Consider the following 13363-nt stretch of genomic DNA (forward strand, 5'->3'; position numbering starts at 1 on the left):
CGCGGAACTATGCACAAGGGCCACCTTGGATCCCCGCTCGCGTGGTCCGAGTGCGGGGCCCGCGATCCTACGAAGTCTCTAGTGAGGACGGCCAACTGCTACACCGCCACATCGATCAGCTTCGGCGAAGGGTTCTCTCGAACGACCCCGAGGACCTGGAGTTCCCAGAAGCTGTTGAGGCGTCAGCCAACGAGCCGGAGGCACAGACCCAAGCACCCGCTCCAGTTCCGGTAACACCCGAGAGTCTCCCCGCCACAGGACTACGGGGCAGCCCAGGCCGCCGCCCCGGAACCCCGCCGCTCCACCAGGACTCGGACGGCCCCAGCGTACCTACAGGACTTTGTGTGCGGGTAGTCTGGACCATGGGGGGAGGGGTGTAATGTATCCGTATTGCCACGTGCGCGACCGTTGGGCCATGCGATCGCGCACAAGTCCAAAGCTTCGTTCCATGAGAACAATAGCAGAGCGGATCCTAGCCCGCACCAACCAGAGGGCAATGTCCGCGACCGAGAGCCTATGAGACTCTCGGCCACTGTAAATAACCTATAGGGTCACTAGGGGGTGTGTTTTGGTGGTGGGTTCTGGGCATATATACCGGCCTGCGTGCCGGGGTTCCCTGTCTTGTTCTTGATTTAATAAAGTACTCTTTGCTGAATCACTCAACGTTTCCGAGTACTTTTCAGGAAATAATGAAATCGGTCTTGAACTGCGAGCATGTTCCATTGAACTCAGTGTGGCTTACTTCTGAGTAAACTTACATTTCATCCAGCTCCTAGTCTTGACTAACTTAAAAGTCTTGTTGTTTTTGCAGCTAAACTATGCTGGATTATGTACTGGGCATTCCATGGCGAGATGGTGTAAATTTGAATAGATACTTACTGACAGCCAGATTTTTTTTGCTTTCTAGATTGAAGCTGATCGAGAAAAAGAACAAGCCCATCACCAGGAAGAGCTTCTGAGAATCAAGGAAGAGGCTAGAATGGAATTAGACATCGAGAAACAAAAGCATCAGGAATTGATAGAAAAATATCAGAGAGATCAGGATGAGCTGCTACAAAAAAAGGTTTTAGCAACTGAATATAAACTGCTCTGGGACTAAAAATGCATTGGGGGAAATAATATTCACTTAATTTTTTCACATAGGTCATATGAGGCAATCGTGTTGTTAAGACATAGTCACAAACGACCGAGCTCCTTTCAGAATTTGATAATGTAGGCTGACATTAATAAATAATTCTAGAATCCAACTGTTCTTGTTGACCTGGGCAGACGATCTAAGGATGTTTGAGGCACCTTATCTTGTTCAAAATGGGTTTGTTTATGCAATCTGTCTTCCTAGGTTGCCATTCCTGAGTTGTTGTCCTGTCTAGAAGAACAAAGAATTCCAAGGAGCTTCAGGCACACCCCTAAGATGGTTATTTTGGGTCATTCATGGGTCATAACGTTCTTTTGTGGGATTGAGAATTCCATCAAAAACAGTCTTGCTGTTACTTACACTGAGCCAGGCTGGAAGAGAAATGACTCCCGAACCTCCGGCTCTGCCATGAATTGCCAGCTCTTGTTCCATCCACTTTGCCTTTTCTGTTCAGCCCTGGGTTGGATAGACTGAGCAATTGGAAGCTGGAGTGACTTCAAGGACTGTTGTCCAAGGCTAACCAATAACATAAAACAAGTCCTCTTTCAGGACATTCTTCCATCCCTAGTAGGCTTGGATTAAATTTTGTTTAGCACAGAATAATGGGTTGTTCAAGCAAGCTTAATTCTTTTCAATAAAAAGGTAAAAGGTAAAGGTTCCCTTGCTCTGCTCTAAAGCCAGTCGAGTCCGACTCTAGGGTTGCGGTGCTCATCTCCGTTTCAAAGCCGAAGAGCCAGCGCAATCCAAAGACGTTTCCGTGGTCATGTGGCCGGCATGACTAAACACCAAGGCGCACGGAACGCTGTTACCTTCCCACCGAAGTGGTACCTATTTATCTACTTGCAATTTCTTGCTTTCGAACTGCTAGGTTGGCAGGAGCTGGAACTAGAGACGGGAGCTCACTCCGTCATGCGGCACCCGGGTCTCGAACTGCTGAACTACCAACCTTCCACAGCCTGCAGTTCAGCGTCTTAACCACTTGAGCCACCGCAGCTCCTATTCTTTTCAATACAAACCAAGAATTCTTAGACTGAGCTTAATTCAAAAATAGAAATGGATCTGGCATCCCCAGTTTAATTTGAGGAAGAAAATGTCATATGACTTGTTATGAATGAGTAAAATAGTAAAAAAGATTTTTTTTAACCTGGCAGTAGTAAAACATTTTAACTGCCTGCTTTTCAGTATGCATATAACGCTAGATATAGGCTACGGTGGAAGGAACTATAAATCACACTCTCTGAATAATCTAAGCCCTTTCTCTTGATTTTCTTCTGTTGCAGGGAAATCCCATTTTTCCCAGGAACTAAAAGACAGTATTTTGTTGCAGGGAAAAACGTGATCTCTGACATTATGTCACCCACATGTTTATCCCTTCCTTCCCTTAAGGGGTTCAGGGCCCCATACATGATTCTTCCTTCTTCCATTTGATCTTCACAATAATTGTGTGAGTAAAGTTAGGTGAGAAAGGGCAAGTGGCCCAAGACCACCCCGTGAGCTTTATGGCAGAGTGGGAATTTGAACCCAAATCTTGACTGTCCAACACTCTTACCACAACATCTCATCACCCCCACAGCCATTGTGTCTTTAGCAGTACTTAGCAATACCATAGATTGGTCTGTGGCTGTGCAAGCCATTTTTTGGCTTTTCAAAGGGTACTCCTGACGAAGCAAGACTCCTGACCTGGCCTTCCCACCGCAGTAACACCAAGCCTTTTCCTGAACATGCTTATATTTTTCTTCTGAGAATACCATTCCTAAGAATAAAATATGTTTTTATCTTGTCTACAATGGCACTAGATGACAATTTTAAGTAGTGTTCCTGTGGATATTTTCTGAAAAGTATATCTCCTTTGGTCTTTCACCTGGCTCTGTCATTCAGTCGCTCTACTGTTCTCTGACTGATGTTATTTCTTCTTTCTACCTGCAAATTTCTGCCTCTCCTTAAACAAGGCCACCTTCCAGACAGAGAATCACGTCTGCAGTATGTAGTAGTAAGACTCGCCTACCCTTAGAGGAGCCCTCTGTCCTTCTGGGTAAGTCCTGGCTCTGAGCAAGCCCAGAGCAGGAACATCTGGAGTGACGCTTGGCAGACCCCTTGCAAGGTGAGCCTGCTCAGTTTCTGCAACGGGCAGAGTTTAGGGATCCATCCAATCACTTCTGAATCAGCTACCAAATTACCTGCTTCTAGTGGAGCCTGATTATGCTTGAGTTTTGTTTCAGGTAGTTTCAGCTGTTTCTGATTTCCGCTATCCAAACTGTCTTTTGCACTGTTTTGTTGGGTGTCCCACACTGCTGATTGTATTTGACTTAACACTATGTGATCTGCCTTGAGTCCCAGTGAGAAAGGCAGGCTATACATAATGTAAATAAATATAGCATAGGAGATACACTGGGCAGACTCATCTGTGGGTGGGCTTTAGAAGCCTTTAATTATTTATTTGATTTGTCAGGCCACACTAACAGTTTCTTTCTCTGCGTACTTGTGTGTCCTGGAACCGTTTAAGCATTACCGCTCTACAGCTCACTTTAATGAGGATAATCCAAAACAGTTCTGTGCCTCCCCCGCCCCCCGCCCCCAAGTTTGAGAGGCAAAAGGCCCATTTCCTGTTCGGCCATTTCAAGTGCTGCTAAGACCGTGGGCAGTTTGTTTGCTCTCTTCCTTCCTCCATGCTTTATTTCTGTAAAGCACCTTTTCATCCCATTCATTTTCATCAAGCACAAAGCACCATTAGTGCTACCTGTCCTTTCTCTTGCAGGATTCGAGTCCAGGAGCACGTTAAAGACCAACAAGATTTTGGGGGGATATAAGCGTCCGAGAGTCAAAGCTCCCTTCGTCAGTTACGTCGGAGAGCTTTGATTCTCTAAAGTTTATCCCCCCCCCCCGAAAAGCTTGTTGGTCTCTCAGGTGCTTCTGGGCTCAAATCCAGCTCTCCTGCTGCAGACCAGCCATGGCTGCCCTCCTGAAACTTTCTCTTGCAGGAATCTCTTGGACGTATCTTAAATCTGTTTAACCGGGAAAACGTCTTGCAAACAAACGAATGCCAGATTTGTTTTTCCAGATACCTTCATTAGTGCGCAGTGCTGTGAACAGCCTGAAAATGGAAATGGACACCCTTGGAAAGGAACTCCATGAAGCCCAGACCAAACTCTCAGAGAACAGTGAGGCAGAAGAGCGGCGAAGCCTTGAAAAGCGGGTAGCAGACCTTGAGACCCAGCTGTCAGAAGAGCAGAGTACCCGTCATGCAATCACAGAAAACATGGCGGAGGAAATAAAAAAGAAGTCCTATGAGCTGGAGAAACTGACCCAGGAGCAGATGCAGTTGATCCAGAATTTGAATCGAGTTCAAGAAGAGGTGAGGGTTCAACCAAGGGTTTTCCCATAATACACTTAGGACCAGTTTCATATAGCCCAGTGTCTCATCATAGAATCATAGAATGTTAGAGTTGGAAGGGACCTTGCAGGCCATCTAGTCCAACCCCCTGGACGCTGCAGGAACATAGCCGAAAGATAGCCCTACATACCTACAACATACTTGAAAGATGGTCATCCAGCCTCCACTTGAAAATGTCCAGCGAAGGAGCATCCACCACCTCCCGAGGCAGACTGTTCCACTGCTCAACCACTCTTACAGTTAGGAAGTTTCTCCTGATATTTAGCCGGTAACGACTCCCTTGTAATTTCCACCCATTAGATCTAGTCTTGCAATCCGGAGCAGGAAAATAGATATGCTTTGTAGAAAAAGAGGTGCAGGAGCTCATTAGCATAACTCATTAGCATTACTTATTTGCATATGCCACACCCCCTGACATCACCGGAAGTGTGTCAGAAGGCAACACCCACTGCTCAGGCTCCACTGGACTGTTTTGGATTGCTAGCTATTGGGGGGGGAGAACGCGCAGATCTGCCCTCACAGAGGAGGGAGAGCTTGTACCTGAAGGCAGGCCGGGGGAGGGGCTCTGCAACTTACCTGGCTGCTTCTTGCTCCTTGTGGCCCGACTGAGGGCTGCTGGGAGCAGGGGGTGGGGCTTGTTGCATGTGCCCGCCCCCTGGGCTCCTTACTGCCAGAGCTCCGCTCCTGTGCGCTCCCGCAGGAAATGACCCCTGGATCTGCTCCATCTTCTATATGACAGCCCTTCAAAGACTGTAATCATATCCCCTCTAAGCCTTCTCTTTCCCAGGCTAAACATACCCAACTCTTTCAGCCTTTCCACTTAATAGTTCAGCACTGAAAACACATTGCAAAGGTATTCCCTTGGCTGCGGTAGTGTTTGAAGTGATGCCAGGAGATCTGAAAAAACACAACCAAAAAGGAAATACATCCCTGAGCAGTGTTTAAGCTGTGCTGACTAGTTAACAACGCCTGTTGTTACACACATGGAGTGATGAACCTGCATGTCTGAACTCACCGCTAAGGCAGGGCCAGATGGTATACGCCTAGTTTGTAGTATGCAACCAGGAGTATGCATACTGATCCAGGAGAAGGTGGATAATCATAAGGAATCTTAATATCCCCTAGAAACAGGATCGGTGATGCAAGAGAATAGATGGCAACATCACTCCCCAGAGAGGACAGCCTGTGCCCCCAATGGCTGCGTACACCTGGTGATGTGTACACTCGTTGCTGCAAATGCAGAGGCATTCACAGACGCAATGGAGCGTCCACAGGGGGGGTATGCTCCATGCTTTCCTCAGTATCTCCTTGTACCCACCATTTCCCTCCCACTACCAACCAGGGGCTAGCTATTGCTATTGCTAGCTATTGGGGGGGGGGCTTAAAAAACATGATAGTAACTACCTTATAGTTTTGACACTATAGAAAATACTTTTTTAAAAAATTGTCAGCCGAAGGTCCAATAGTACGTGGGGTAGGGGAATTGTGGGCATGAGGGGATGCCAAGAAAAAATGGTGTCAATGTGGGTAGGGTGAGCAAACCTACTTTGATTATGATCTTTCAAAAAGATTGTATCAGTGCAGGTTTAGAAAAGATTGCAATGAAGCAGGGGAAAACCTGGAATTGATTGCGTGACGATGTCATATGAATGCCTCAAAGACCCCAATACACTAATTTGGGAGGCAAGCAGTTCCGTAGCCACGGGGGGGCGGTGCCCCCCACAGATGACCTCCAGTACTCCCTGGGAGGATGCCAGACCCCCCTTCCCTCCCAGCGTCATGCTGCAGCAGTGGCACACGCCTGTATTTAAAGAGACATATGTCTCTTTAAGTACCCTTTCTTTTACACACTTCAGGGCTTGGAACAGGCACTTAAGGAGACCGGTTTCTCCTGCTGCCCTTGTTCCCGATTCCTCGTGTAGCTGACTGGGGTTGGAGGGGGGGAAATATTCGTGAAGGCAGCTCATCCAATTGGGTTGCCATAGGAGCCACCACTGCCAATGGGCTCTGCCTACCTGAGCGGCCACCCTTACCCCGGCTTCTTAAAAGGGCAATGTCGGTCTTTTAAAGACAAATGCATTGCAGAGCTCTCTTTATGACGTCCATGATTTCCCCCTCTCCAATTCAGCCTTGGGCTCTTTGCATTGAATTGCATTCAAATCCCAAACTCTTTACACGATCCTAGACTGAGCATGAACTCCCAAGATTTTGCATAGCCGACGGGCCCAGCGTAAGGAGCTTAAGAGGCTGAAAGGGAAGATTGGGGTGGGGGGACGCTGCAGATTAGCCCATTTAATTTAATTTAATTAGTGATGGCGTCCCAGTACCCCCCCCCCCCCCGAAAAAATTCCTGGCTATGGGGTTGGAGGCAAAGCAGAGCAAAGTGTCCATGTGGATGAGCCACTGAGGGCATTCTTGTTATTAGTAGACACTAATGTAATAGGATGTTTCGTCTCTGTGCAGGAACCTTAGCAGATGCTGTGTGGTTGTTTTTTCCCCCTGTAACAAAAGAGCCTAAAGAGCACAACTCCTTTTGAAGACACTGGTGTGTGTGTGTGGGGGGGGGGGTAGAATGTTGCCTGCTAGCTTCAGAAAAATTGCCCCGGTATGTGAGAGCCACCCCCTCCCCCCCACACCGCATGGGTATCAATGTTCTCAAGTTCAGTCAGCTTGTGATGATGGCCTTGAATCTTGCTTAATGTAGTAATTGCAGTTTATAGGCCACAACAATAAAATAAGTGGTTGAAAATGAACGTAATCCAAAGAACAAAGGTTCTGATTAACATCACAAGCCCATTATCAGAAGAATCCAGACCAGACATTTAAATTGTTCTCCTGACAACTGATTATGTATCATGATACGAAATCACGCCATATGTCGACAGAAGGACCTGCGATTTGAGTAACCTCAGCTTCAGTTCCTTGCAAAATATTGTGAATGCCTTTCTAACTATGGGAGTTTGCATATGACATCCATGAAAATTGCTACTGCTGTCATCATCAATTTCTATTTATAAATCATTTGCAAATCTTCCAAACGTAGTGCAAGAACTAAAGCAAGAAAAAGAACCCAACTGTGGACAGACCTGACATAAAAGGGGAAAGGGCAGAGAATGGAAAAAGCACAATTAAACAGTAGGCTATGAACTCAGTAGAAAGACCATTAGTCAAGAAACTTTATATAAATAGAAGGAACAAGTTCAGGAAGGAAATGGAAAAGAAATATGAATGTTTTAAGGTTTGTGGGCGGGTGAGGAGAGAAATTAATATCCTAGGGAGAGATCCAAGAATAAGGAGCAGATTTCTATCCTTTTGCATGGGTAACATGATGAAAAAATTAGCACCTTTACTAAATGTCCGAGATCCAGACATTAATCTTTTGTCTTCAGGTTGATAAAAGTATAGCACCAAAAGCATTAATCTCCAGTGTGATTCTGTGGGCTCCAGACTACCCTCCTTTGTGTTTCTGGCGCTGCCTCTGTGATAGGAGAATGCTTGGTTCTGAACCTCCTAATACTTGGGGGAACCTTCCAACATTCTATAAATGGACCGTGCCTTTATTGCAGCCATTTTGTGATTGTTTTGTCCATGGCAGCCGTTTTGTTGTCACACCCACTATCTGTTCTCAGAATCCCAATAGTGTCCGCAGGTTCAACAAAGTTGGGGACCCCTGGCCAAAGCATTGTCTTAAATTAGACCATCTCTTTTATGCTTTTCGAATGTCATATGAGGGCATCATAACTGATCCAAAGACAGGTTTCTATTACTAACAGAAGTTTTTAGCATATTATAAAATTTGGCAACTAAAATAAAATATTTTTGTCCCTGGGATTGTTGCCTGCCCTACCCGCCAGAGATCTGAAAACTGGAAATCACATTGTAACTGGAGAAAGTTCTGTTTTCTGTCTAACTCAAAACTTCCTTGATTATCTTTTGTTTCCTGTCATTGGAGGTTAGTCAGTATTGGGCTGTGGATAATTCGTTCAGCCTTTCAATCTGCTATTACCTCTTGTGCTTTTGGGAAGAAATAAATTGTGTGTGTCTGTGTGTGGGAAATTGATTGAACTGCAGTGATTTCATTTCTTGTATAATGAAGTCTCCTTTCAGATTCAGCACTAATCAGATTTAAAATTACCGAGCTCATAATTTAGATCCTTCAGTAGGTCCTTAGCTGTGTGTGTGTGTGTGTTCTTCTTCCTTATAAAATGCAAACACATCTAACATTTTTCCAAGTCTTCATGTCCAATGATTATTGCTGTACTGCAGGCATTTATTTTCCATTATTTACATATTTAACCTGCTCCATTTCAAGTATGGGGGGGAGGGGGCAGCCACCTCTAACTTGCTGAAATGATGTTTTCCTGGAAAACATGTATACTGTCAGTGAATCACCTAGCATTCGAACTGCTAAATGGAATTGCTGGGAAAAGCTTGTAGCTTACATGCCTTGCAATGGAGCTTCTGCAAGAGATTTCCTCATAGGGTATATATGTTTACTGTTAAAAGGCATATGATGTCCTTCTGTCTCAGTGGGGCACTCAAAGTGGGTTATGGTACATAACCACCAATGAAATCCAATAAAAAGTAGTCGCCAATGAAGACAGCAGTAAAACCAAAATTATGAAGGACTGAAGTGCTGGGTGAGAGGTGGTGCAGAAGAGAAAAACGGCGAAGGACAAAGGACTTTGTCCAGTGCCTAGAAGGTAACAGAGATAATACCAGGTTAAGAGGGAGTTCCATAGGAGGGGACAACCACAGAAAAAGCCCTGTATTTGGTAGACCCCTGCCTAAGCTGTGAGTACCTGGAAGAGAAGGGTTGTCATGTGACCACCCCCAGTGGGCCCTGCCCACCAGCACTCCAGTGGCCTGTGCAGAAAAGAAACTTTAAAAACAGAAAAAGAAAGAAATCACCGTCACTGATGGCGTGACATCACTTTCAGGGAAAACCTGGATGTGACATCAGTCTTCTCCAGGAAGGAGAGCCAGTTTGGTGTAGTGGTTAAGTGTGCGGACTCTAATCTGGGAGAACCGGGTTTGATTCCTCACTCCTCCACTTGCACCTGCTGGATGACCTTGGGCAAGCCTAGTTCTGGCACAGCTGTTCTTGAAAAAGAGCAGTTTCTGTCAAGAGCTCTCTCAGCCCCACCTACCTCACAGGGTGTCTGTTGTGGGGAGGGGAAGGGAAAGGAGTTTGTAAGCCGCTCTGAGACTCCTTTGGGTAGTGAAGGGCGGGGTATAAATCCAATTTCTTCTCTTCTCTTCTTCTTCCTCTATGGCTTTACCCCAGTTTTTCCAGCAATTCTAGGAAGGACTAATGTCCCATCTGGGTTTCCCCCAGAAATGACATGCTGTCGCTGACAGTCACCCCACCCAGTCTCCTGTTGGTTAATAGGCCAGGCCTCCCAACCCTATGGAGAAGGGCCTTTAATGATCTCAACTGATGAACAGGTTCTGAGAGTCATACCGTATGACTCTAGAAAATGAGTACTGCTCCATTATCAATTAGTTAATTGCAATATGAGGCATTCAAGCTGTATTTAGGGAATTAATACTATCACGAATATCTGGGTATTGCAGTGGGAGCCTGGAACACTAACTTCTCCAAAGCTCTTGCCAAGATTGCTTGTTATTGACCTCTCCTAGCCTTGGGGCAGAAGGCAGCCTTGTGGTTTACTGCAGTGCTTGGTTATCTAAAAAGTGCCAGGTGACATTTCGAAAGACGCTGGCAGAAAACTCATATCAAATCTGACAGAGCAAGTTATGGAAAAGCTATGAAGCCAGTGGTGATAGCAGCAAAGAAATGTTATTTTTCTGTGACAGATCCATCAGCGAGCTCACAAACCATCCCAGTCATTTAAGGTATCTTGACATCTGTTGACTCCTAAATCTGAGCCTGTATTGTCTCAGGAACAGACAAGTACCTTCACAAAGTTTTTCTGATAAAAATAAAACAAATACACTCTGAATCGGATACTGCCTGTAATATAGGCCAAGCAGAAGAAATGCATAATACTCTGTCTGATCTGCTTATGGGCCACTTTGACCCAGTTTTTTTGATGGATGTTGGCAGGATCCTGGGATCTGTGAAGGCCACCCCTTGTGCACTGGATCCTTGCCCATCCTGGCTGCTAAAATCGTGTAAGAATCACATTAATGAGTCCTTGATGTCCATCATAAATCACACGCGGCACCTTCACCCAGCCATTCAGAAAGGATGTTGTGGCCAATTATTGCCCACTCTCGAATTTGTCCTTCCTTAGAAAAGTGATTGAGAGAGCAGTAGTGGAGCAGCTCCAGATCTGTTTGCAGCCTTTGGTATAGTAGATCGTGCCATCTTGTTGAGCCATTTGGAAGCTGAATTAGGTATTAGTGTGCCTTGGACTGGTTTATATTGTTTCTCATGTACCATACTCCAAAGGTTGCCATTGGAAACTAACTATCTTCAGTGTGGTAGCTGTCTTGGAGGTTCCACAGGGTCAAATCTTATCTCCCATGGTATTCAGAGTGTTTAGGAGACCTAAGTTATAGCTTTGGGGGTGGATGTCACTATGGTGATGACACCCAGCTTGTATATCTCTCTATCCAAATCCGCTGGTCATTGGGTAGAAAAACAGTGTAGATAGCATGGGTAGAAACTGGCTTGGATCCTGCCTAGATTTACACAGGTATGAGGTAGGGGTGATTTTTTTTTTTTGCCAAGTCCTCCTGACTGCAGCAGCCCAAAACTCACCCTATGATGCTCCTAAGAGATGGGGGACCCTAAGTAATAGCTTGTGGGGAAATTGGAGATCTCCCAAAGGAAGGGGGAATCGTCAGAAATAATCCCCCCCCCTTGCAGTTGCAGAAATCAAGGTGGGATCTGAGCCATTCTCTCCCCCCCCCCCCGACAAACACATGGCAAGCTTATGGAATTCATTGCCACAGGATGTGGGGGGGGTGTCAGCTACGCTGCCATGGGGGTTGGGGAGCTCGGTCTGTGTCTGGTAATTGCTACTGCGTTCCTTTCTGTGCTTTTTCTGCTTTGCGCCGAAATGCTTATCTATACAGCTGTGCAGGAGGGAGTTGTATTGTCTGGAGTTTTCCTAGGTGCCGTGGGAGAGTGTTGGTTCTCAGCCACTGTGTGACACAGAGTGTTGGACTGGATGGGCCTTTGGCCTGATCCAACATTGGCGTCTCTTATGTTCTTATGTAGCTTTAGCTACCTAATGGTCTCCAAGCTTTATCCCGCGTGCAGGAGGGTGCCTAATTGGCCAGTGCTGTGGGGGGGGGGTTGCATACGAATACCCTATATCCTGTTATGCCCCTGTGGCCGCCGCCATTCTTAACTGTGCTTATGTTACTGCATCTATAGCTCTGCAATAAAAGTATTACCGTTCCTGAATGCGTGTATTTCGTTGTTGGCTGTGGGTTCTGACAGATGGCCACTAGCCTAAATAATTTGTCAGACTTTCAAATACAAGATCCTTATTAATTTAAGACACGTTTTTAAAATTTGTCATTGGGTTGTTTTTATGGATCAGCTTTTGCCTGGATCTGACAAACTGCACGGCTAAAGAGTGTGTGTTGAGGGAGGGGGTCATGAATAGCAGCTTCCCCACCCCTCCCCTGCAACCCGACTGCTGAAAAGGAAGCCTCTCCTGGAACTCAGAGAACGTTTCAAGAAGCAAAAAAACAAACAAACCCCCCCCCCGCTGTTTGTGACGTTGCCATTCAAAGCAAAGGAGTTAAAAGGTCCTCTCACAGTACCTCTAAAATAGCTCTTTTGATGTCAGCTGTGTTTACCCCTTCCCCAATCATTCTAATATAACAAAACGCAGTAGCAAAAACGTAGAAATGGTTTGTCTGCAGCATGCTGGGAGCGTTCCAGCGCATTGTAGGCCAGTCTGTGCCCCTCTGTTTCCTGAACACCATCAAGCAAAGAAACCACCCAAACAGTTAATGTGCCTCCTTTTATTTTTAATTTTTTTGACAGCGTCTGATGAAAAATGCCTTTCTGTCTGCTTGCAGAATGCTCTTCTCCAGGACACGGTGCGCAGGGAGTGTGAGGAACGCTATGAGCTCACTGAAGCTTTGACCCAGGCCAGAGAACGAGTAATGGAGCTAAAGAAGCTCAGTGGAAATTTCCCATCGGCACAGTCTTCTCTCAGTCAGGGCAACCTCACCTCCTCCGCTGGCTTGGTCAGTGGTCATGGTCAGAAAAGCTCAAATCGTGGGAAAGGAAGAACGCCCCCGGGATTCTGCAGCATTTCAAGAGCTACTAAACTGCCGTCCTGCAGTTGGTACAGGAGCAGCAACATGAGTGGGCCTGGTCTTCCCGCGCTGCAGCCATCGAAAGAGCGTCTTCTCTAGATGAATCCAGGAGGAGGATCGCAGCAGCTATAACAAGACAGCTGAGTCAGCAGTGATGCTTCAGGGACTGGACTCTGGTCATCCAGAGTAGGGGGGAAAAACCTGGAGCAGGTCTTTGGACGGGCCTTATCAGGCAGCTATTACCAGAGAAACGTGGGGGTTTCTTTCCAGCAATTAGCACGCTTCTAGGACAGAACCGGTTTGTTATACAGATAACATCAAATTAAGCCAAAGGTCATGTCGAAGAAAATAGCTCAAATGTTTATGTTTTACAGTGCAATCATGAATCAGCATTTTGGTCAGCAGTGTTGGTGTCTTAAGTCTCGTTCTCTGGCAGAAGCAGACTTGACCCCTGTATAGGATCTTCCGTCGTTTTTCTTCTGTTTGGGTTTTTTAAAAGGCTAATTTGGCAGTCAGGCAGCTGCTCTGAAGGGGGGAAATCACTGGAGAAAGACACTGTTTAACCCTTTTCTCCTTTTTCTAACCCT

General features: G+C 46.0%; 1 protein-coding gene across 1 annotated transcript in view; it reads left to right on the top strand.

Moving 5' to 3' along the window:
* LEKR1 (leucine, glutamate and lysine rich 1) overlaps window positions 1–12931 on the top strand; it is a 108047-nt gene extending 95116 nt beyond the window's left edge. The window contains exons 8-11 of the mRNA XM_015409552.1: window positions 908–1063; window positions 4194–4487; window positions 12534–12801; window positions 12852–12931. Coding sequence (XP_015265038.1) covers window positions 908–1063; window positions 4194–4487; window positions 12534–12801; window positions 12852–12931 — 798 coding nt within the window. The remainder of the gene's footprint in view (window positions 1–907; window positions 1064–4193; window positions 4488–12533; window positions 12802–12851) is intronic.
* Window positions 12932–13363: the final 432 nt, after the last annotated feature.

This window comes from Gekko japonicus, unplaced genomic scaffold (assembly GCF_001447785.1).
Source record: "Gekko japonicus isolate JY-2015 unplaced genomic scaffold, Gekko_japonicus_V1.1 scaffold1446, whole genome shotgun sequence".
NCBI classification, from domain to species: Eukaryota; Metazoa; Chordata; class Lepidosauria; order Squamata; family Gekkonidae; genus Gekko; species Gekko japonicus.